Consider the following 26,842-nt stretch of genomic DNA (forward strand, 5'->3'; position numbering starts at 1 on the left):
TGTCACCTGCAGATTAGAGACGTCCCACTGCCAGCCACTCAGGAAATCCCTCTGGCTTTACCTGCTATTCAAGGAAGAGACTAAAGGGGAAACAATGCCTTGCTTTTATTATTCAACTTTGTAAAACCATTTGGCTATTGGAAGTCTTGTTCATTGCACCAAAAATCAGAAATTTGGCATCTGAGATCCCTTCTCTCCTCACACGCAGAATATTTTTTTGCCTGCTGTGTTTTATTTTGCACCTTCTAAATCCAGGGGTTGGAGACAGTAAGCTCAGATGGGGGAAGAAACCCCAGATGTGTGTCAGATCTCTGGTCAGTTACGGTACATGCTGTTCCTGATGTAGCTCAGGAAGGCAGCTCACATGAAATATCAGGCTGGATTATACAAAAATTTCAGCATAAGCATTCACTAAACACAGACAAGGATGTGATTCAAACATTTAGCTCTGGCTTCACCTCTCTGAGTTTCCATGTGCTCAGTTGGGGAAAGAAGCAGAGAGGCATTCTTGGAGTTGGCTCTACAAATCAGCAGGGTCTGGGCTTCAGATCCAGACTTTTCTACAGCACAAGATACTCACAAAAAAAGAAGGGAAAAAAAAAAAAGATAACGGTGCTTAGGCATGGGTGGAATTTTTCTAATTTACTGCTCTGAAAATTGACAATTAGAAATACCAGTATGACAGGGTTCACAGAGAAACTGGACTCTGGTAACCTGTATGACATCAAAGGCAACCTCAGCAGAAGCTCAACCTTGCCTTATGATCACCGTGGGCAAAACCTGGTCCTGCATATAAAGAACCTTATGACAGACACGCATATGCCCTCAAAAATCTGTCCAAAAATTAGCATAATGGGAGTGTACACTGCTGTATCACCATGAACACGGAACGGTATCAACAAAAGGTCATGCATTCTTCATGAATTCATGTCCTCTAGATGCTTGTTAGCTGCTGCTGAACTACAGACTCCTATCTATCCATGATGCTACAGTATAAATAAACGCAGAAAAAAATTCTTGTTCTTGCATGTGTACGTGGTAAATAGCAAAGATTCTGTTAGATGATCTAGAAATGGCAGTTACCAGAAAATTTGAAACAACTAATCTGAAACAACTTTTGCTGATGATTCTCTCAGAAACAGGCTCACTTCACTGTACAGCAGAGGTAACATTTTCACAGATATCTGTCTTTCATTTCCAAAAGTGACTTGGGTAGGATGGTGGGAGCAGGTTTTCAGAGGCAGAAGAAGGTGCCTCAGCAGGTGAGGCATCTGCATGCCAGTGCCTTTAGTAACAGCCACACCTAGCTCCCACTAACGTGCTTTTCACAATGTCATTCCCTGTGTGCTGAAACCCTAAATACCTCTGAAAGGCCTGTCCTGTGTGCCTTTGGATATCACTTACCAAAATAGGATATCTGCATCCCAAGATAGTACTCTGTGGCCTGCTTAAAAAGTGGCGCAGAATTCCCTACAGAATATGCTGTTAATTAGTTATTTCACTGTAACGTGTTCAACAAGTGCCCAGATAAGGACTGTCTGACTAAATGGGATGTACATCTATCTGAGACAGACTACTAATTGTTAGCTTGAAGAAGAAAAGGAAGACCGAAAATTCCCCTCGAAGGCTGCAGAGCAGTAGATTAACTATTACAGAGAAGGGGTTGCATGTAAACCACATACTCCCTGTTTTCATAGGTTCAAACTAAATCGTTCTTAATGTTTCCCCAGAATTGCCTTGTAAAATTAGACAGCTGTGGCAAACACATCCTTGAGACCAGACAGGCTCAGTACTCCAATTATGTTGGGTTTTACACACAATTATGCTGCCAAGTGTTTATTATTATTTAAAATACTTATATGTTATTTGAATATTCAATCTGATATTCAGTGAAACAAAAGAACTCCTTTATTCCACTTGCTTTGATATTACACTGATGCATGACTACTCTTCCATGAATAAAAAGCCTCACAAATCTGATTGCATGGTTGGCAAACTACAATAGTTAGCAAACTGAAATATGCAAGAACTTCAGTATTATCTAATCCGAAGGAGAAAACACACAGTAACTGGCATACACAGCTAGAGTAGAGGTCCAAGCACTGACAGTTCTGATCTCCCACTTCACCACTACTGCAGTCATTCAGGCAAAGCAAGATTTCACAGAACAATGGAGGTCCCTGGTATGAAGAGTGGAAAAGCTGTGTTTTGTGGAAATCAATACTTCAAACCAAAAGGTTCTCATTCCATCATTGCCCTCCTGCAATAGGGTGACACTTGTCTACTTCTATTTTTCACCCCCAAGGAAACTAAGTAAGATTTCTTTAACACTTCCTGCCACTGTAGTTATCTCTGTGCAGGTAAGAAATATGAGTTAAAATCAGGTCGACCGTGCCTGCAAGCAAATGGAGTTGACTTCAATAGGAAATTTCCATCTAACCTTACTAATTATTAATATACAGATGTTCGAGGCTCAAATTAGATAATGCCTTTCTGTTGTTTTCTTCTGTAAAGTGTGGCCAGTGGCTACTATCAAATTTTTGATACCCTGCATACTATGTAGGCACTTCACTTAGTATTTATGGAAATCTCCCATTCGCAATTATAGCTTCCTTAATCCTTAATAAAGCTGGCGGATTTTTTTTTCAATTGACATTACATTCACTGGCACAACAGACCTTTAGAAGAGAAAGGAACCACTATGATAAATTAATGCAGGCCGAACTCAAGCTGAAAAAACGGAAAATATTTTTTGAAATGGAAGTTAATGATGCTTACTTTCAAAACTGAACAAAGATTAAACTAAAAGTTAGGCTTGAAATAGCATGGACCAGATTTCTAGCAGAAAAACTAACATTTTTCAGCTTGGTCCAAAATGAATTTTGCAATTTCTGTTTCACTCAACATTTCCCACTCCTTCTCAGGTTCCACTTGACTTTAAGTTATTCTTTCTAAGCTTTAATTCTGTCAGGCAGGAAAGAAAATATACATTTTTTACTTATGTTAAAGAGCCTAGTGCTATGTTACCATGGAATAAAGTACAAATTCCTGGAAAGGAAATGAGAAAATACTGTGAATAGTAACTTGAGAAGGAGACACTGCACCAAGGAAGATACTGTACAGGACAGTCATTAAACTAAACCCAGGGAAATACAACAGCTTTCAGGTTTCTTTAACAAATATATCTGTAAAAATCCCTGAGGGATCACAGAGCAATCATTAGAACACCGTTTTTATTAGTTTATGGAAAACCAGTTTCCCTTGTGACACAGCAATTTCCGCTTTTATCGCTTCTAGACTCCGGTCTCTGTGTGACAACTGAGGCCACGATTCTCCCTACTGTAACTCCCATAATATATATACCTCAAGTAAAAAAACTGAAGCTAATTCTCAATTTCCGAGCAAAATGTCCACTGAAGCCTCCCCGTTTCCCTCCTCTCTACAGTAATACTCTGCAATTGTTTGTTTAAAGTAGTTCTCGAGAATCCCCATTGTGACAGACATTGCAGAACTGAGCAAAAACGTATTCCCTCCCCACCTTCAGTAATGACTAGGTTAAATACAGTAATTAAGTGAAGTTCTACCATCTGACCTCGAGAGGTATAAATCATGACAATCAAAATATTACACAGTGGTCCACAGCAGAACTTCTCATTATTGATACAATGAACTCATTGTTCTTAAGCAAACATTTTAAATAGCATCCATTATTCATGTGGAGTACAAAAGATTACCTATCTGGGATTTAGAAAAAAGAGCACATTTGAATATCAAAAAATGGCAGATTTTTTCATCTTTTATAAGAATGGTTTTGCACAAGTTCTTATCTGTGTACTACAATTCTGTTGTTTGAAATGGACACCTAAAGAAATTATTTTTAAACACATTAGGCCAAATCTTCACCTGCGCAAATCTGCACAGCTTCACTTCAAAGAAATGCAATGAATGGCTTTTGCTATGCTCTGAGGTATATGCTGATTTTTACACAACTGAGCTGACTTGGTTACATCCAGTAGCAGTATGAATTCCCTGCAGTAAAAGTTTTAGTGTTAAAAACATTTTGACAAACCCCAGTTTTTGGGTCAGAGGGAGGTCACTTAAGTCACAGAAACACTATCTGCAAAAAACTGCAAATTAATATCCCATAAAACAGGAAGATATCTATCCAAAATGAATAGCACTTTAAAAGAACACTTAAGAACAAATAACATCATTGCTCACATTATCTTTTTATCCATAATTTTCATAGGAGACCCAATAAAATGTTATGAGGATGCAGCTGGCACCTAATATTCACTATGAGACAGACAATGATGTGCTTACCTACTGCAGCCAGTTTTTGAAGAAGGTCAACCCACAGATTACCTAAATTAAGTCTAAATTGTAATGGTCTTCAGCTGCTTACACTCAGTATGTTATATTATTAATGAAAGCTCAGTGTAGTTCTATATGCTTCAAAATGAAGTCACTGTTTTTATTTATGCCTCCAGGTGTCTAGTTGCACAATAATTTGTTAAACTAATGCAAATTGCTACCACATAATTGAGAATTCATAATCAAAGAGCCAAGCTGAATACTTCCCTATAAGGAAATGGTGCTTTAATAGAGGGATGTTACGATATGGCCACATCAAAAGCAAAGCATTGTTCGGTCTTACATGTTATGAACGCTGTGTGCAGTTGTACTCTCCTCTGACTTGAAGTGTAAGGAAAACATGAAAACCAAATGGGTCTGCCATTCATATCCATTTTGTTGCTTTCTTTTGAAAAGTGTAGCTAAGTGGTTCCAGAGAGGACGAGGACAGTAATAACTACACTGAAACAATACAGATGCACACAATTTTCACTTGCATCAACATATCTAAAACCAGACAAATAAGCGATGAGACAACCCTGCAAAATGCTTCAGGGCACCTAAATCCACGCTAAGATGTGGAAAATAAGACTGCTTTTTTATCACTCTTTTTTCCTACTGAAACAGGATGACTACAGCATTGTGATGAATGTGTTCCAAAAGTTTTTCTTCAAACTGTCTCCATGATGTGGAATATCTCTTAAAGCACCACAGACACTTGTGTAACAGAGACAGTTCATTGTAAGGCTTTTTAAAATAGCATAGCGTGAAACTCAAACTGTCAGTGCATAAATTACTGCCGCCTCGAGGCTGCAATAACTTATGCATCCTTGTATTCCCCCTCAAACACCTCCCCTTTCAAAGAGAAGTTCAGCTCTCCATTCCCACCCCCACCTCTCCACCGCTTTGCGGCAACCATTACAAAGCCACTAAAAACCCACAGGCCTGCCCAGAGAACTGTGTAACAAATGGCAGAAAAAAACCAGGGGGCTTCGGGGCTTTGCTTTCAAGAAATCTCTGCAAAAATGCTACTGCAATAATTATGTGTTTATATAACTCATTATTATTTGTCTACAGTCAGGCATAATTTGATTTTATTCCTTTAATAAAAACTGGATCTAATTTGAGATTATCACTGTCAGTTCATGGACAAACCCAACTGATCAATAATGCCAGCACCACTGAGCAATAGGCAATTCTATCCACAGAGCAATTACTGCTGCCGATGCAGTCAGCTGAAAGGCTTGATCAGGCTGAGCCAAACAATGTCAGGAGACTGGCTTCTTTATTTTTCATATCCGCATTTTTGTTCTTTTTTTCTTTTTCATTCCCCTTGAGGAAGAATAAAGCCTTATCTCGCTAATAAAAGATGTGCTAAACTACACAAACTGTAGACTAATATTGGCTCCTAAAATCATAATATCACCTAAGATTGCAGCAAATAGCACTCTTTGATCTAAAAACACACTTACAGTATCCTCAGTCGTAGCAGAGCATGACAGAATCCAGTCTACGATGGTGTTATGTGTGTATAATGCTGCCAAAATAAATAAATTGCACTGAAAGGATTTTATACTGCAATTCTGACTTAACTCATCAAATTAAATTTTTGATGCACATAGATTGAGGTCAATGTAGTGTATGACTCTGGCATTTCGTAAAAATTACAATTATGGATTCTCTGAATTATTTAAAATGGCTCAGCAACACATAATGTAACCAAAAATTACATTCAACAGAGGAAAGATACTGTTTGTATCACACTTCCATCCAACATTTTAGTTTATCTGATGCATTCATCCCATTAGAACCACACATACTTCTGTATTAACTACTCCACTCTAACTGAAGGCACCCAAGAGTTTTAACAAATGTTTTCCCTATGTTAATTCTGAGACTACATCATTATTTTCATATCACCAAGGGGATCATAGTATGAATTTACAAAGCCATATATAGCTACAAAAACTACAGTATTATTCCCTCAGAGTGACCAACATGAAACACTTTTGCTCAAAAAAGACACCTGAAGGTGTCTGCATTTTTTGACATATTTATTTAATGGCTTCTGAGTGTCTAAAATATTCTAAGGTACCTTTGGAAAATCTTTAATGACCACTGTAATGCATTTTCTTCCCTGGAAAAGTCCTCTTAACTACGCCTATGAGATCTAGACACTTAAGAACAGCTCAGAGCCACTGTGTTTAGACTGCTTTGTACACCATGCCACAAGAACAGGAAAGGAGCAAAAGGGCTTTTCATTGAATAGCCTTTCATTAAGCTGAGACAGAATAGCCAGAAGTGTCTTTTACTTTGCAAAGCGGAAAGAAGCCTTAGTTAAATGCTCACAACACAGGTGCTGATTAAAAACTGCCACAACTGAACAAAGCAATTTGGATGTGTACTAGGCCCTGGGCAGGAGGGTTCAGTGCACTGTGCAGAGTGGTCCTGCTCCTTTATAACTCATTCTCAAGTACACTTGGACAGAGTATCAAAATGTGAGTAACCAAAAATGAATTACTGCTCTTCTGAACAACAATATACAGTGGAGAAATAATGCAAAACTCCATAAACAATGGAAGAAACCTTATAAAGATATTAGCCCTTCATGCAAATAAGAGTAGTCTTCTTACACCTGATATGTGCAGAGCCCTGACAATTCACTGCATGCAATTATTACTATCAGCATTGACATAAATATCCCCTAAGCAAACAAAACCTCAGAAGCTCCTAAGAAACCTTACCAACCAATTCTTGTATGTGCTAACCTTTCTAGACTGCTGCTGGTATGTGCCAGCACAGCCCTGAGATGCTCCCAGCCCCAGCACCAGTCACTGCACTGGGGCACGGGACAGACCTGAGCTGTGTCTCCAGCAGTCACAGCTCTGCCTTATGAAATCCTTCACTTTCAGTGTGTCAAACTCTCACTAAGCTCCTGCCTTAGCAAAAGCACCTTATTAGGCTCCATCCAACTCACCTGCAAGGAGCACAGATGGACTTTACTGCAAATCCAGACTCCAGGGCTAACCTGCATCATGGAGCAGCGCCTGAGGAATCTGGCCCGAAGCACTGCAGGGGAAACACTTCAGCAATAAAGGGGATACTTTGCTGCTGTAAGAGATGACAACTCTGTTCAGTTTAACAAACTGAAGAGGGGACCTGAATAATGCTGCTAAGCTGTGCAAATCATTGACTGTTGATTTGTTTCCTTGGGCTGCTGACAACCAAGGTAAAGTCAGAAATATTTAAAAGTGCAAAGCAACAGTCTGTGAACACGATGAGCTCAGGCTGAGGAGGAATAAAACCTCAGGTCACCTTTCCCTCCTGACGATTCCTTGCATCATGAATTAAAGCAAAAGACGTGGCCAGGAAAAGCTATGCATCTAGAGTTGAAGAAATGAATAATTACTTGTTACTGAGTATAAAATTCATGTCAGTAACTTTAAACTTTTTTTTTTCTTTAGAGATTAATACTTCATCACTTTATGGAGCTATTTTTCATCCCACTGTACTACCATATCTTACATACCTCCTGAAATGCAGGCTCACAGTGCTGCCCAACCCTGAATTGCAAGAAGGAGAATCCAAAAAAAAGAAAACAACTGAAAAGAAGGTGTGATATTAAACTTCTCAAGAGAAACCAGAGAAACATCTCTCTGTGAGCGAAAAATCCTTTAAAAACTCCCTAACCTAAATACAATACGAGGTCATTTGACCTACTAGCTGAGTGGGTTTGTCACAAATGCATTCACATTTATTCTCCTTCTACAAAGCACTAAAGTCATCTTTATGCTTACTAAAACAGCTGATATTTTCTGCAAAGAAAAAGGCATGTGGTCAAACTAGTTTGGTAAATTCTCTGAAGCCTGAAAGAAGAAATTACATCTAAATTGGCCAAGTGTCATAGATGAAGGAAAGTACTGAAGACATAACCAATGGACTCATTCACATAAACTCCAGGGTAAACATCTTTAAATAACTGCCTTAAATACAAAGCTTTTAAGTAATCCATTATGACTTTCTTCAAAGGCTCAAGTATTTTTCTAGGTGAAAAGGGAAATTCACAGTAAAATTTAAGGGAATTCTTGTGCAGGAGCATGAAACTGCTTTTCATTAGTAACCATGGCCATTGATTTCTAGCTTGACATTCTGCACATCTCTTAAGTCAAAGCTCACAGAGCTTTCAGCTCAACAAAGGTGTTTCCATACACATAAGCAGACGCGGACCAGGCTGTTAACCTGCTGATCAGTACATCAAATCTTCCACCTGAAAAATGGGACTGGAACCCCTTGCATACCAACATTCTCTCAATCCTCTTTGAGACCATCAAATGAAACCACTTCAAAAGCACAAAGGCTTTAACAAAGCTTAAATCTTAGACACCATTCACCCAGCATGGTATAGTTCTGTATCAAAAGAAATTCAAACTGCACAAGAAGTCTCTCTTTTAGTAGTGAGAAAAGAACATGCATATCATCGCTCAGCTGAGAAGCTGCTATGGAGCATCTGAGGCCACTCTGTGGAAGGAGAAGCCTTGGTTTACTAACGTGCTGAGATACTCCATTTTAGTCATATATTTCTCAAGCGCTGGAGAAATCTCCTTTGCGTTTGGTGTTTTTTACTACTTCAAACTATTACAGTCATTCTGTTAAGCTACAACAGCCTGTGCTCATTCCACAGAAAGGGTTTCACCCGGTGAATGGTTCATTCTCCTGGGCTCAAAACCATCTTCTCACCACCACATCATGCTCAAAGAAGTGTGTAGTCTCTCACAGTATATGCTGGGAACCTGTTCCCTCGCTGTGAATACCAAACAGCCCTTCTTCCATAAATACCACGGGCCACCAGTAGCACTTGTCACTCAGGCTAAGAAAGAATGTTTTATGGGTGAAGAAAGATGCATAGGAAGAGCAAACATGCAGTCCAGATTGAGTGAAAGGTGATGACATCTGCAAACTAGTAAGAATACTAACATGCTAAATAACTGCCACCTTAACTGCACTAAGGAACAAGGTGTCAAAATGTCCTTCCTCTGGAACACTTGCGATAACCAGAACATGCTATTCCACTGCAGTAGTCAAGTTCACACACTAATGCAATGTTACATATCTCTTTTTGGTGCATAACTGAAAATTACTTCATCATGATTTTGTATTAAATAGTGCTGCTTTCTTCAGTCCCACTGGGAGTACCAGCTCCCTTATGCTGATCTTAAGTCAGCAAGACAGTTTACTTCCATGGACAGAATCAGCTCAAGTTCTCAGGTGAAGCCAGCCTGCCTTTCCTGGAGCATCCATAAGCCAAAGACACCAAAGACTTCCAGCTTTTAAAGCTGTGATGCATATACAGATGCAAAATAATAAACTAAAAAAACCCCAAAAACTTTCAGACACTCCTTGATTTGTTGGGTGAGATGGACTAAATAAATAGGTTTGATAAAAATTTACCCTCAGTCTTTTACAAACAGGTTTTCTTTCCTACAGACTTCATTTCTAGTCTAAAAAGTCCTATCTCCTTCCCAGGATCCACAGCTTTCACCTTGTCTCCTCTGGTTCCAAGCAAAGCCTGTCCATCACCTCTAAGGCTTGGCTTTGTGTCAAGTTCTTGCCTTTGCCACAGGGCAAAAGGGCCAACAGTGCTTCTCATGTATCTTTTAGCCCCTCCCCACTCCACTTCCACTTGGAAACTGTTGAAAATTTAGCTTTGTTTCAGGAAATCTGGAAAAATGGGATTCTGACCATTTAAGCCTTGCTGCGGCAGACATAGAATCAACTGAGAACAAAAGCATCTGCCACTAAAATTACTTGTGCACACAATGAAAAAATTAAATGTTATGGCTCTACTAAAAATTGATAAAATATGCATATTTATTAAAAGCTAAATATTTAAAGCCATGCATTTATCCAAGTCAGTTTATAAATACACTAATTTGCAGACTTATCTCTGCAAGGCGTTGGTGAGTAGCAACGCTGCTGATTTTCCTGTTTACTACAAAAGATATTCAGGGCCTCAGCTTATGATCCTGAGGGTTCTGATTGCTTTCATTAGGACCACAAGGGTGGACAGAACCTGCTTCAGACTTCCAGACACCATTTATCCTGAACCTGCCCATTCCTACTCTGTATCCAGAATGTTCAGACTCAGGTTTATGACCTGATTTCACAGAAGGTCAAGACATTCTGACACTTTCTCAACCACAACTGGATTCACACTCAGTGTGAATGTGGATATGAGGATACCATAATACCCTGTTTTTAATGTATGGGCTGACACACTTCCTTATTCTCTGAGGCTCCACGGAGCAAGGCACAAACGTATTGTACATGTGCAGTTACTCCTCTGGTTGGAAAATACTGCTGACAGTAGCGTGTGTTCCAAGAGCTTCCCAGGATGCTCAGGCACTGGGCACGGGCACCTCAAGATCAGACTGAGCCCACTGTGTGTTCACAACTGCTGTAAGGAGGCATAAAGTGCCATACAGAATACCCCCACAAACCCTGTGCTCTTGGTCCCAAGCTGCATCTTGCCAGCATGATACACCTCATGCTGGATGACTTTCAAAGTTGATTCATTCCTCTTGTTCATAATCTAGAAAAAAGGTTTAAGTGATTAGCAGGGGTAAACTAAACAAATAGCAGCTAATGGGAAAGATCAGGAGAAAAATGCTTAAGGCTCTCAGTCCTCCCAAAAACCAGCCAACATCCATTCTCCCATGCAGGGTCTCAGTGTTTGTTTGGGCAAGGATCAGTGAAAGGGCTTTCTTCTGCATCCATGTACCACAGAGACCAAGATAAAAGGAGTCAGTATGAGACTTCAGAAATTACAGAAGAAATAAATGGAAAGTGATCATCAAAAGCTAGATTTAACTGTTCAGACTCAGATTATTCCCAAACATATTTAGGCAGTAAAATCAAACAGTAGAATAATCCTGAAATATTTCAGTTAAGGTCCTGGCTTGTTTCCTGAATAGAGCTTTGGTCCACACATTATACAGCTGAAAGCAATGAAACAATGTGCCCTGAATAAGTATGTCAAGGTCTGCCTCCTTGTGACCTATGTAAGTGTGTCAAGGTTTGCCTCCTTATGAGGTTAACTTACTTATATTTTAAACAAACATCTCTTAGCGGTATCTATGACTTTCAACCCTATATAAATACAAATTCTAGGTATTTTAAGATGGTAAAATCACTCATGCTCAAGAGGCTGACAGTGAAAGAAACAGATCATTTTCCTTTTGCATATAAGTACATGAAGTATGATTGTTCTTTAAATCTTTAAATAATGGTTTTTCTATCATAAGGATCTTTACAGTGTGTGTCATCTCTGTTGTAGCAGAGCATGAAAACCTGAAAGTACACCACATCCTTTCAAGCAAAGCCATGCAAAAGATTCCACATTTTGTGGCCATGCTGCAAGTTGTTTTTGACCTAGAAGAAAATTTCTGCATTGCAAAAATTCCTGGGGCGCTTAAGTCTTAAAATGTAGAGACCCATGACCTCAGTCCCGTGACACAGGAGGTCTCGCCAGGATCTCACTCCCTACTGTGCACTTCCCACTCTACAAAGAAGAGGGAAAGGAGAATGAGATAGCTTAGGTACAGTTACCTCAATTCCAGCAATTGATACTGCCTGCATGTCACCCCCACGATCCTGCACTGCTGCCCAAAACACTTCTGCTAAGAGCCAAAAAACTCAGAAGAATCAATGTTTGCATTAACCCTCCCTTTTTTGGTCACTTTTGGTATTTTGTAGGCTCCCAAGCAAGCTTTGTGTGTTGCTTTATTCTTCACCACAGACCGACACTTACAGAAGAAAATGTCAAAATTTTAAAACCTTTCATACTTTTGAAAGTTAAGCAAAACTCAATGCAACAACCCCACAAGTGCAGCTGAGAAGAATTAAGCAGGTACAAACATTAGCAAACAAGAATTACAATTTTAAAAAGGACCAAGCCCATGTTTAATTCTGAGAAAACTGTAAGCCAGTGTTAATTCCTTTTTTCTTTATGTAAGGGATCCAGAGCAGTTTTTCAACTAGTGGGACAACTCCCCTACTCAGGAATAAACACGTTAATGAACAGCTCAGCTATTGATTCTTTTGACGTTTGACTGAACAGCAAGTGCTGAGTTCAAGGTTTCCTGATGCTGGTGTAGCTGCTACCCCTATTTTTCTTTTCCCCCTCATTGAAGAATGATCTTTATAACAAAATAAAACTTCCTGACATACAGAAAGACAAGACAGAGTCTAAGAAATGAGCTACATGGAAAGGGGAGTTCCTTTGCACCTCTCTGCTGAAGGAAGGTGCTTATAAACAGGAGTCAGTTGCTCTCTCAGTTTACATTCTTCATTGCTGTTTTCAGGAGAGAGTCAGTCCACTGGAATCCAACATTCTAAAATCCCCAGGAATCCACCAAGTACTAAAGCACAATGATTTTAGATTCCATAAAAATTAATCCTACTCCACACTTTGGGGGGAAAAAAAAAAAAAAAAAAAAAAAAAAAAAAAAAAAAAAAAAAAAGGTCACATTCCAAATAGGATTAACTTTCAGTGCAACTCTTACGTAATTTAAAAAAAAAAAAAAATCCATCAATTTAATTTTGTGGAAGCTATAATGAGCCTGGTTCTACACTCTTTTATCAGCTCCAATCTCATTCTCCAGGGAAAGCAGCACAGAAGAGTCTTGTCCTTTGACAGCAATAGATAAGTAACCTCATTTTGTAAAAGCAGAACTCAACACAGTTGTTTTTTGTCTTCAGCAGATCCAGGGAATCAGACCTCACTGCCTTGTACTGAACCCATTTTAAGGCAATTTGATGCCTTAGTCATGATCATTGAAAACCTTCCAGTTGCACCTTTTTTCTTCTCTCCCTCTTTTCACCTGGCATTTCTTTATGCAACAGAATACCAGGAGGTTTTATATTTAGAAGAAATAAGACTCACCATATTTTCTGAACCTATATTTTGAGGTCTTCTGCATCCTTACCTATCCAGTACGTTCAGGTCAAATGTTTGTCTTCTGGTAGCAGTAAGACTAAAGATGTAATTGCTTTTAAAACAAACATTTTCAACTCTCCTTAGCCAAATAATCTGGGGCATTAGATTAAAACTTCCCCGCCTCAGCCTTCATCTAGACACTGCTAGCCGATGGGAAAAAAAAAATACCCAACAATAACCTTATTTATTAAGGCTTTTTACCCTTGACTTTAGGTCTTGCTAGATACCTGCTGATAGACTACATCAAAACCAAACGACAGAATAACATCAGATTTAGTGAGGGGGTTGGTTAGAATGCCACGAAAAAGCTGATGTCTTTCTAACTCTGTCCAGACCGAGCTGCCACTGAGTAGGAAGGTGGCCACTTTCCCATCTTGTGATGACTCCTATGACCTGAGGAAGATGAAGACTTGATGCCAATCACAGAAATCACCTGGTGTGGTTTTGTTTAAAATGATCTGCCTGACAAAAATCAGTGTCTTTGTGCACGGTAGGTATGGCCAATCAAAATAACTTACGAAAAAATGCCTGTAACATTGACAGATGGAAAGCGAACAATCTGTACAAAACTGTGTTTCTCTGGCAAAAATAAACCAAAATGTTACTTAACATTTTGAAAATTTAAATAAACAAAAGCTCCAGCATTACAGTTCACAATACCATTTTTATAATTAAGAAGTATTTCACACTTTCAAGCAACAATACGATGATTATGAAACACACAAGTTTACCTCCGCACACATTCACACCTGTGTTACTTCAGTTCACTGAATTCAGTGGAACAACATCTGATTTAAAGTAAAGCACAAGAAGAAACAGAGCTGAAGATTGGAAGTAAACCTGAAGGTTCTGATGAAACATAACCCTCAGCATGAGATACAAAAGGTGACTTTCCTGACAAGTGCTACCCAAATTCTTGATAGCTTTCTGTATGTAACCTCACCTCATCTCATCTCAACCTGACATAATCTTCATTAGTCTTAGTACTACTGCAGAGAAGCCTATCGAGGTAGTTGGCACCATACAATTAATTAATCAGATATTTTGCACGCACCACAGCAACCAACAGTGTCAACTTACTGATGTGAGTTAATGCAAACAGAAATCAGCCCTGCCTTTCCCTTTCACATGAACTAAAAGCATGTGGCATGGAGTGAACATATGATTGCTTCTCCTACACACCACTCATGTCCTTTCTTCCCTTAGCAGCCATTTCTTAAGGCATCATTGTTCTCTGCAAAACGTGTTTTGAGTTTTCTCCTGCTGGTACTGGAAGAAAAATGTGATTTGGTATTTCTCTTAAAATTCTGTTTCTTCCTAGAAGAGTAAGTTTATCAATTGAAATTAACAATGATGAGACATAATTCTTGCCTGTGAAATTCATGAATCTCACCTTTCTTTTTCCTGCGTGCTTTAGCAGCTTTTAAGAAAATGAATTATATACCTTCTCATAAATATACATTTGAGAGCACAATCTGCAGCAGTCACCTCACAGCAACAGAAAATATTGTTTTATACTTAAGAACATAAGTATATACAATGTACACACTAACTCAACTAATTAAAAGCTCCACCACCAATCTATGTAATTATACACCTTAATTTTATTCCACTGTTTGAGATTTATCTTTTGTCTTCATTGCAGGAGCCCGTTAAACATAACTCTGGTCCTTGGCATGTACCTCTATTTGTCTCTGGAATGTGAGACGTCTAGAGCATCTTTTCTCCAGCCAAGCTACATTGTTTCCGCTGTTGGATTAGTTTTCGCTTGCTTAGGAAAGAAGCTTGGTTTTTTTTTCTTTCCCCACCTTTTTCTCTGGACTCCACACTATATGCTTCGACCATTATTAATGCTTAGGCACCTCCAGAGCGTACCTTAGCATGGATTACCTTTGTCCAGTCCCTCCAGACAGGAGAAATGTGCATTTATATGAAGTGGTGTGGGATTTGCAATGTCATGCACAGTGGAAGGTCCTGCTTATCAGCCTATTTCATAGTGCTGACCTTATTTATTTTGCAAGGACTCAAAAACCCTGGCAAGCGTGGAGTCCGCAGTTCCGTGGAAACCAGGCATGCCAAACTGAATACTTACACTGCTGACACTATTCTCAGACATTAACACTATTCTCAGACATGAATCTCTTTAAAAATTATCAGTAACGTGAAGATGCCTCCTTGTGATTTATCCACTCTTTTCAGTTTCTTCAGAACAGACTTGTTTTCTAGGACATTCAGAATGTTCTACCTAAATCCAGAAGAAAACTGGGCTGCACGTGCTGATGCTGGTAGTACTTAGAGTAAGCTATGAAACAGAGAATCAGTAAAATGATAGTGCTTACCCCGTTCTGTGTCATAGAGGTACACAAACTTTTCCCACTTATAGTAAGTCAAGAGACTCAGGATGGCTCCTTTCAAAGCTGGCCGCATCTGGATGACAAACTGCACATCTGCATCTGTTGGGAAGCTCGGGGTGATGAAGGACGTGTGAAGGGCTCCACAGAACGACGTCAGAGTGTTCATTGACATCTGGTCATAGAATCCAAAGATGGCATAAACTCCCCTGGAAAACTGTGAACAGACTAAGAAAGACAGACAAGGGTGTTAAAACCTGAAATACAAAGAATACAATGAAACTTTCAAAGTATACTTGAGGTAAGGCTTCTACTAACCAGTCCTGAAATTATTGTGTATGGCAAAGCAGATGGAGTGAATTAATGAGATAATATATACTAATTTCAGTAATTAATAAACAGTTTGAGTTTTTTTCACTTTCACACACTGGCATTCATTTCTCTCATTAGCAAATTCCCTTCTCTTTAGAGGAAACACTAATTCCAGGGCATTTTCTCCTAAAATTTGTCTCAAAACCTAGACATCCTTTAAACACTTTTGCAAAAACACTGCATATTTAACTTTTGCAAAAAGCAAAGTAATTACTAGTAAAGAAGACATGGCTTCTACACAGAAATGTACAGCATTGTTACTTCCGAAATATCATCACATTTTCCACCACAAATGCTACCATTCAGCATCACTAAAAACTGTTAAAGTAATTTTAAAAAGGATTCTCCACAATAGCAGCTCATTGACACAGCATCACCGACAACATCTAAAATCAGCAGTCAGGCGTGAGAATTTGATTTTCTTCCTGGAGTTCTACATGTAAAAACTAGAAATACTGTTAAGGAATTTCTTTAAGTATTTAAGCCACTGTAACAGGACATGACCAGCTGTGGATACCAGCAGCAAATAACAGCTGGTGAGACACAGAAAGGAAGTAAGAGGTGTTAATTTCTGAAAGGAAAGTTTGCAGAGGTTCACAACCACAGAAAAGAAAATATATAAAAGAAGTTATAATACAGTAAGAATTTATTCCCAGAGGCATGACTGAGGAATTAAACACACTGTTTAAAAAGGCATTTTGTTAAACTATATACCAGCAGGATATAAAGCAGAAAAGCTACTGTAAAAAATTATATGCTGAAGGAACAAATAAAAAACATTAACTTACAGATGGGAAAAAGGGAGAAACAAGAATTACATTAGAAAGTCCTGCAGCCTCCAAATCATTAAAATGGTGTGCAAACCCTCTAATTCCATGGGAACAATCAGTGAAGTGGGATTAACGGAGCTGGGTGTCCTCACATACACTGAACCTGTACCTCACAGATCAAGCTTCTTCTACGTATATATTGGCATCCTTTTTATGTACATTGTGTACTGCAGAGAAAAACAAGTATCCCAGGAACCATCCCTTCTTGCAATGTAAACAAGCATATTCTCCAAGATCTCCTGATCCTAAAAACCGAGAATATTTCAAACAGTCCTGGCTTCATCCATTACTTCTTATCAGAAGTATTTTTTTCCTACTGGAGGATCCCCAAAAATATCTTCTAACAAATGCAACTACTTGCCCACTCTTATTTCTCCTGGTTCAGGTTTGTATTCACAGGAGATTCTAAAGATGAACCCCCTTTGATAGACTGTCTTCTATCAGTAGCTTATTATTCCTGACTATCTATTCTGCATGCACTGTAGGATGCCAACTGAGTTTCACCAGCCTATTTAAAAGGCAAATAAACCTTTGTTTTTATAAGGAAAAGCTAAAAGGCCAATTATCTTGGCTCTCAATGCTCATTTGCACTTTTGAACTCATAGTTTTGTGAAAATTTTGTAGCATTAGGTCTTCCACACAGTTTGTGACCTTATCTTCTTTGTGATCAGACAAACCTATAGAATATCCATGAACCCACAGTCATATTGTTACTTGTTTTTCAAAAAACAAATGTGTAATTACATTCATTTTAATGACATTATTATTCTAACATCACTGAGCCACAAGAAAAATTTTAAAAAGGCTAAGTAAGCCTTAGTCTTAAGCTCTTTTCACAAACTTCTTTCCACTGACAATCAGAACAATCTTCATATTTGAGTAAGAATTTTGCTATTTTTCCTTAATTAATCAGAGTTATGGGTTTTTTTTTCTATTTGAAAAATACAGGTGGACAAACACATACTTTGGCTGTTAAAGAGATTATCTGGACAAGTCCTAGTTCAACCCAATTCCTCATGAAAAAAAAGCATTTTTTTTTGCTGAGCTATGAAACTCTTAATTATGTGGATGCACATCTGTTTCCAAGGACAGCACATAACCAAGTTGCTCTATAACCCGATCTGAAAAAAGTTGCAATGTCCACAAATGAGGGGGAGAGAGGTCCTGAGCAGCAGCTATCCAATGGGAGATCATGATAAGCCATTATTTTGGCATTAGGTGCAAGGTGAGTATTTATTAATGGAGATTTAACACTGGACTTGTTCTCAGAGTGAGCTGCCACACGCCATCGTGTCCAGGAGAGGAAGTGATGCATGACAGAAGTCTGTGAATTCTCAAGCATGTCAAGAGGAGAGAAGAAACTTTCAGATCACAAAAGTCTGGTGTTTCCTGCCAAGGAAGGAAAATGCTAAAAGGCAGAGTGATAACAGTGATAAGCAGAATTTACTTAAACCCCACCCCCCAAAAAAGCTACCACCACCAAACCAAAAGCTCCAAAACAAAAAAAACCCCAAAACTAACAAATTCAAACCAACCAACCAAAAAACCCCCCCAAACCGAAACCCAAACAACCCCAAACCCCAAAACCAACCAACCAAAATGCAACTACTGAAGCAAAATAAACAGAAATCTTAGTTTCCATCCTGAACAGCAGCTGAGCCATCCTAAGCATCAGTGTAACCCAAGGAACCCAGATGCCTGTTTTACTTGCATTTCCACACCCCCTCCAGTCAAATCAGGCCCACCACTGAAACTTGCTAAGATTAACCAGATAAGGTCTTTTTTTGGCACTCAGATCCCAGGAAGGCTGCAGGCCAGAATCTCAAAAGATGCTCCACTTCACGCAAGTTATTAGACATTCTACGTCTTTTTAAAATTTATTTTTTGCTTTCTAATGGTATTTAGTTTCTCTATGTTTTAGTGACTGCGAGTATTCCTGACACAACAAGGTTGTATAAGACCTGACATTTCTACTGTCTATTGCCTAGAAGCTAAAGTCAAAACTTCTCTGACACCTTTTTTTTTTTTTTTACTTCCAGTTCTTACTATAAACAACTGAAGCGTTACTAGGAACATTTACAAGCAGGTTTGAATTTTGCTTGCTTAAAAGAAAGATGTATAAAGCTAACAAAAGAGATATGTTAATGGTGGATCGTAATACAAGTTTTTCCACTGGATGATAACATTAATGACTGAATTGTAAAAGTCAGGAGGATCCTCCCAGGTGGGGCATCTCTTACGCCCTGGATGCAACCGCCCGGTAGCTTTGGAGGCTGCGGTTACAATAGCTCAGACACTATTCCTCCTTCATTACTTTTTTTATGAGCAAGTAATTTCCCCTTTGTCCATATCAATTTCCGATAAAGTAGGTCTGACAAGATCACCCTGTGTCACAGGGGCACTGTCAACTGTTTCAGCGGGAGGAAAGGCGCCGTAGGAGCTCCAGCTCAGCTGATATTATCGCGTGTTGCTTCCTCAGTTCTGGGTTCTGGGTTTTCCTCAGCTGTGAAATAATTTTATTCCCTCCACTTTCTTCTGCCAATTGTCTTGGATTCCAGACAGCTCTCACTGCCAGCTCCAGCCAACAGACTAATGGGACTACTTTATAATGGAATAATATGCAGCCTATCTCAGAGCAGGTGCCATTTTCTAGGGCTCCATCCTGACTTCCTTGTTGTAATAAAGCAAGGGTTACCACTAACATTACCTATTACAGTAAGAATACAGGCTTACTCTTAGAGAGACAGACAATGCCTCTACTGCTTTCTTTTGCTTTCATTTTAATACACAGAATGAAAAGCAACAACTCTCTCCACCTTGAGCCCTGAGGAGATGAGCACAGCAGTGCCCCTGAATGCAGAATGAGCTACTTTCAGGGGGCTCCAGGCAATCAGACTTGAGAGCTTCCTTTAAAGACAAGCCCATCATATTAAAATTTTTAAATGAAGTGAACTGCATTTACCTATAGCAAATAAAACCACCTTTTACATTTTAATTAAGACACTGAATTCTGTCATGAAGCAAATATTGTTTAAAATTCAGGTGAGAAAAGATGCATTTCTGAAAGCAGCTATTCCTTGAATAGTCAACAGTGAAAATTCTTGGGGGCAGGAGGGAACCAAGGAAGCTACAGCCTCAAATTAGATACAAATCTTCCTGAGATACTAGCTATAATATGACTTCTCATCCTAGAAAAAGATATGACCACACAAACAAAAAAATATCCCCTGAGAACAAAAAAAACCCGACCCAAAACATCACAGTAGAGAACAAAACAAAACCATAATTTTACTCTTGTTACTTCATTTATGGCATCAGTTTTCTCAATGACAAAATTGCAATGTTTTATCAGTTCTTTTTATAAAACACTACTCAGCTTGCTTTGTTCTAATGTCTTCTTTAAATATACACACTTACTTCAGTTTGCATTTCTTTTTAGGAGAGCAAATAAAATAAAAACAGCATGTTCAGGCAGCAGGAGGGGGATATTAAATTCAAATGAAAGGCATAAGGATTAATCCATTCAAATTTTACTGGAAAGCAATTCAAAACGTGTTCAGATCCAAGCAGCCTTGAACACCCTCTGGTCAAGATCCTGTTCAAGATTACTCTGGTCACCATTTCACAACACATTATCACACACTGTTAAAGATGTCTTTATTTCTTGTCTGCTTTCCAAGATGACTTTGGAGCCCCAATCACAATTACAGTTCCTTGGTGATGGGTGCTGTACAAACCCACCACCACAACCTAAGCTTCTTTCAGTGTTTATGACATACTTGAATCATTAAACTTTACACATTTTGGCTTTTATATATTCAGACTGTGGTCAAATAAACCCCCAAGAATGTACATGAATTTGTTTTGTGCAGGATCTTCTCTTCACACTGAAAGGTTTGTGTGAATCTTAGGAGCGTATGAAGAATGCCAGCTTGCAATGCCCAGACCAGGCCGCTTGGGCTGGCATGGTGCTGGTGGGACACCAGCAGCACGAAGCCTCACACATGCCACCACGGGGCTGTCTGTCCATTAGCACAGCTTCAGTCAGACAAAATGAAACCAGAATAAAAACCTCTCTGGCCCAAACTGCCCATTTGATATATATATGCCAATTAAAGCTTTGGTATTTTAAAAAGTAGCTAATATGTTCAAAATGCGAATAAAAAGGCCAATTTTGAGTACCAAACTGTAAGACAGGCTGAACATAACTTTGATTTTACTGAGAAAGCTGTGCTTAACTTTCTGAAAACTGCTGTAGTCTGAGAAGATACTGCAGGAAGCCTGAGCTGCTTGGAACAGGTACTACTACCTGTATTGCTATTTTCTACTCACATCTGTTTACCTCCCAAGCTACTTCCAAGCTTAAGATGGTGTAGAGTCCAAACTGCCTCTTTTCAGGCTACTGGCCACAGTTAAAAAACCCCTCAAATAAAGGTTTTTTAAATCCTGTAAAATCTTGTTAAAACTCAAGCACAAAATTAGTCTTTTCTCCCACAAACCTACCAAATTATAATGCATGGTTTTCTTTGAAAGAAAGAAAGAAAGAAAGAAAGAAAGAAAGAAAGAAAGAAAGAAAGAAAGAAAGAAAGAAAGATCACTTTCCATTCAGAATCTCTGTAATTATGACACATTTTTGATGGTGGAAGAAACCCAGGAGTCAATCCAGCCAGCTTCCAGGAAGTGTCACCCTCCTCTTAGGACCAAAAATGTGAAAGGATTTTGTTTACCTAGGATCCCTATTACACACTGATTTTTTAAAAATATACCATTCATTCTGAGTACTATTAGAACATTCCTTTTGGAAGGCTGTGAGTCAGATAATCATGACTCATTTTGAAGTATAAACCATTGAAGTTGGAAAGAAATAAAATAGGGGTTTAAGCTTAAAATGGATTAAAGGTGAGAGAAGACATATATGTGACACAAAAATCAACTGATTTTTCTGGAAGATGGTTTCAAAACCGTGTTAGGTACTTAAGGACTGCACTTAGGTACATGCTGATTAGAATACTACATTACCCTGCTTGTGTCTTTACAAGATGGAGCTCAAGCTATCAGACCAGGCACCAGAGATACAGCCATGCTTTCTATTCTTAAACCCACCCGGGTAATTCACGATCTTCTACCTTTAACAGAACACTTCTCATCCTGATCCCACCATCCTCACAACGCTGCTTACAAGAAGCACTTCTTTTAAAGGAAAGATATTAAACACATACCACGCAGTTTTAGACAAAGAGCTTTTGGAAAGAAGACTTTGTAACACTGTTGCAGAAGTCAAATTTAAATGCTATCGATTTATGTTATTTGCGACCTCTTCTGCTTTCTGCCCGTGGCGATCTTGACACCAGAGTAGATGCTTGCAGGAGAAGCACAAGAGGCTTCTCTTGGTAGACAGTCAAAGTCACTGGAGAGAAATGGAAAGGCACTGGTATCAGCCTTTCATACCCTGCTGAAGAGATGTTTCTGCTCAGCTACTCCAGGATAATCAATGCCTTGCCAACAGCAGCAGTATGTGCAATGCCAACACTGCTCCTGATTGCAGCTCCACCATCCTGGCTGCTTGAGATTTATGGCACAGGCTTCCCTCAGGTTCAGAGAGTGTTCAAAACCTAATGAGTGGATGTAAGGCAGTTCACTGAGCTCTGACCTTCACGAAAGATTCAGCCAATCCAATACACATAACTACACGGTCCTTTCTCTGTGAACCATGGGAGATGAGCTAACACCTGAGAGGGAGCCAGAGGAACTGTCAAAGCTTTCTGCAGGAGAGTCTAAATATATTCACAGCAAACAACGTTCATTTGTGTTCTTCACATCCAATATCTAACTCCTGCTTCGTGACTAATCTCTGCAGAAACATGGACAGTGAGCATGCAACACAAATATGTAACACTCACTCCAGTGAAATTACTTGTTTCCATCTGTTGCACCATTTGAAATGCTTATAATCTAAAACTGTATGTCATGCCTGCTCACTCTGATCACTTTGGATTGTAACTCTTATTTTCTGAAGCAATTTTTCTAAAAACGTTAGTCTGTGGAAAATATGAAAAACCCCTGCTCTTTATTGTCCACTTATAACACACTAGAAAATTTAGTAGCCATTTATTAAGCAGGCAATATACTCTAATAATATGCATATTCTAATAAACACAGTAACACAAATGTTTCTGTATGTATATTTAAGGTAGTAAGAGTTCCACAAGCCATTAAACGCTCTGCCTTGGAACAAAAAGACATGTTCAAAGAAGTGTTTTTAGTATGGACTTGACAAGATGTGGTAGACCAGGGAGAACCCACTTCACTATTGTTAGCTTCTTCAGAGATGATCTATCCTAACAATGCTTTAAACAACAGGCTAAGGGAAAGCAAGAGCTTTGTAGTATAAAGAAAAAAGATAAATCATACCCATCAGAAAAGGGCAGTATTTTGTAGCTGAGGATGTTAGGCAGAAGACAGGGTTGAATCAAGGAGCAGCAGCTGAAGGCAATGCTGTGCCTCAGAGCTGAGAATCAGCAGCTGCCATCTCCAGCACCCCAGTACTCTGAAGGGATTTCTTATATCACTGGAACATCTCCGTGTGGAGGAAGTAAAAAGGCTGAGGCATATTATTAAATGTATGCTTGTTCAGCAGATCCTTCCCTAAGTGAATTCAGAAGTTGACTTCATTCTGGGCCACTGTGGTGAGAGGCAATAAATCAAAACAAGGCTCTGGCAGCGCGAAGAAAGATGAGCTGAGTCTGCTGAGGTGGTGCCATTTATAGGCCTGTGGGGATATATTACAGAGGATGAGATAGAAGAGACAAAGTGGCCGACACACCTGAAGCACTGAGCTGGGTAAAATTCACCAGGAGGTGAAGGTCACGATTTAAGGTTGTTCAAGGAGAGTGGGGATGTGAACGCCAAAACAGCAGCTGTGCAAGCAGCCTCCAGCTCTGGAGGGTTTCCAGTTGGCTCTGTGTTTGCAGAGCACGGCGCTGGTTGACTGACAGCCTGGTTTACCCAAAGCAATAGTCCCTCACGCTTTCCTGGATGCTCTGCAATGGTATTCTGGCAAGCACTATCACTGCAAGTACATCTTGGACCAGCGGACTGGATTTCACATTTCTGTATCTCCTCCCCTGTTCTTCTCAAAGTTCATGGGGCTATGCAATTCTCACCCTCGTGTTTCCCTGCTTATCAGTCTGAGAAGCTTCAGATCAGTCAATGCAGAAGCAGAAACAGGATGACTGTGCAAACTGGCTTCAGGAGCCAGGGAAATCATTTGAAGATGCTGCTTAGGGGTCTAATAAAGCACCCACCAGTACCACTGGAGAAGTTCACATGGAACGTAGTGAAAGCTGGACTAGAACTGAGAGACCTATTCACGCTGAAAGTGCAAACTACAGAAATGTCACATCAACATCCCAACTGCCATTACAAAAGCACCCTCCTATCTATTTTTGTCGATATTATTTCTATCTGCCTTAGCCCTCAGAGTTCTTCTTGCTACCCGCCTCCTGGACCTTCATGATCACATCTGACAGTAATTCACAGACCAGTACCCTCAGCTAAGCCAGTGCCTTATTTACAGGGAATAACAAGAATATTATTCTTTATAAATTATGCATAATCACTGTTTATCAAGCTGGGTTAATTGGCACATAACAAAAGAGCTGTCTGGTGCCCAGCTGAATAATGTGGAAGCCAAAATTGATGGAAATGGTACAGCAAAAGCCTGATTGTGAAAGAAAAGTCACACTGCTACATGATAATTCTTAACTGATTGCTGCCCTTTCAGAGAGGGAAGGGGAGGCCAAGAGAGACAGACCTAGTCTGGAATTATTTCTTAATCTCAGAGGGTTTGGACCCAGTGTCATAGCTTTAAATACTGGTTTAAAGTCTACTCTCAGACATCTGCACTGTGAAATGTTAACACGGTGCACCTGCAATTTTTGTGCTCCAGGAGATGCTGCTACATTCATAAGCAGAGAACAATCTCATTTATCACCAGCAACAGCATGAGCCTGTGGTCTGCAGGGGTGTGAGCGATGCTGACAGAGAAGCAGGGCTCTTCTCACATCTTCACTTGACAGACAAGAGCCAAGTGCTTCACACCAAGGCCAGACTAGCAGCGCTTTGGTTCTAGGATCACGAGATCCCAGAAGTCCTCATCAGAACACTGGGTGTGTCACGAGACAGTGGCAGTGTGGGGCAGCACTCGACTTTCTGTAGAACACACACACATACCTGAAGAACCACAGCTTAGTTAACTTTGCTCTGCATGCACAAAAGGTTTTACTTACTGTCCTACATCCCAAAGCTGTGTGCACAAATTTAAGAACATGCTTTGGTGTTTTGATGGACAGACACGGACTGAAGCGTGCGTCAGCTCAAGACTGAATCAGAGCTGATGGTCAAATTACCACGGTGCTCACTCTGGTGGGTCCCCTCCTGAGGCATTACAATCCAGCTTTATGAGGGGTTGTCAGATGATTTAGTCTCATTTACACCATTACACTTCCACACATCCTTGTCTCTTCTGTACTAACACTTAGTAAAATCTCTCCTAGCAGTAAAACACCTGCAAATCCATGCCTTCAAAGTACAGCCCTTCCTTCCCTCTCCCTCTCTCTCCCTCACTTACTAGAATAGTTAATAGAAAATTAGAAGATTCCTGTAACTTCCATTCCTATGAGTGAGAAACTCTTTTATTCACAAACATCATGCAGGCCAGAGAATCCTCCTGTAATCTTACCACCTAGGGCCTCAATCAGCTTGATTATAAATACGTGTAGAATTACAGATACTTAAAAAAAAAAAAAAATCTGGATTACATTATTGCCATTACAGCTCCTCCCTACTGGAAATATGGTTAGCAAACATTAGCTTTCTTCTGAAAATATTCTGACATTTTATTAGAAGTTTCAAAAAAATTATTCTCTCTGGCTTTTTACAAGAATCACTAAATCTGCTAACAACTTGCTTGCATATACCAATAAATTCCAAGCATTCTGCAAAACTACAGAGTAAACTTAGAAGGGAGAGGAAAAACGAAGCACGGGGAAGTCCAAAGAGGGTTGCAATACTACCCATGCCTTTCTGGTTTTGGGAACAAGAAGGCTAATCCTTATGGCAGAAAGTAAGTACCTATTTCTAAAGAGCAATGCACTGCGGATTCTTCCCTCAGTTAGACACTTCAACTCTCAATCAGTCTTTGACAAACCATTAGGAGTTATCCCATTTAGGGGATATTTTTTTCAGCCAAGGAACAAGCAGGTGAATCTCACCGCTGTGTGAAACACAACTGTGCAACACCCAAATCAGTACAGAGTTGGGGGAAACAGTCTCGAAAGGGCAGTGTGCATCTTTAAGACAGTAGGTCTGACATCCAATTTACCAAACAGCTCAACTGCAGCACTTTGGATGACAGATGGCAGTAAATTTCTCTGCCTTAAGGCAATTTCCTACAGGGCTGTACCATTCCTCAAGCTCTGCAGTAAGCTGCAGGATGAGCTCTTTCCAGAAGACCATCACCACCCTGAGGGCCCGTCCCCACTGCTGCTTATCCCTTGTTTGCAGCAGCACCACCTGTCCTGGGAGGTCAGCCACGGAAGAAAACTGTGCTAAGGACAGGAAGGATCTTAGTGAGAGATCATAGTGGGGAAAGTCACTGCCAGCTCTGGATGAAATGGCCAGGCTCGGGAGGCTGGGCAGCCCTCACCCACTGCACGCACAGACACAGGGATGGGATGAACCATTTCATGAACTCAATGAACTCCATTAATTTTTCAGCTGCCTTTCAAAAAAAGCTTTTAAAAGATCAGCTTGCTATGCACAACAGAATAGGAACTGATACACGACTACAGTTAGAGATTGTAGATAATACCTTACTTTAATTTAAATGTACCCACATCCTACCAAATAAAAAACTTATTAAATGTCTGCTTTACTAATTT

At 39.6% G+C, this 26,842-nt stretch overlaps 1 protein-coding gene across 6 annotated transcripts in view; it reads right to left on the bottom strand.

Annotated features, from left to right (window-relative positions):
- The window catches only part of GRIA3 (glutamate ionotropic receptor AMPA type subunit 3), a 127,495-nt gene that overhangs the window by 79,770 nt on the left and 20,883 nt on the right, over positions 1–26,842 (bottom strand). For all 6 annotated transcript variants that reach the window (XR_005703834.2, XM_040084233.2, XM_040084234.2 and 3 more), the window contains exon 3: positions 15,688–15,927. Coding sequence is in view for 5 of the 6 variants with exons in the window: in XM_040084233.2 (XP_039940167.1) it covers positions 15,688–15,927 (240 nt within the window). In the remaining variant the exon portion in view is untranslated. The remainder of the gene's footprint in view (positions 1–15,687; positions 15,928–26,842) is intronic.

The sequence above is a fragment of the Hirundo rustica genome, chromosome 21 (assembly GCF_015227805.2).
Source record: "Hirundo rustica isolate bHirRus1 chromosome 21, bHirRus1.pri.v3, whole genome shotgun sequence".
Lineage (NCBI taxonomy): Eukaryota > Metazoa > Chordata > Aves > Passeriformes > Hirundinidae > Hirundo > Hirundo rustica.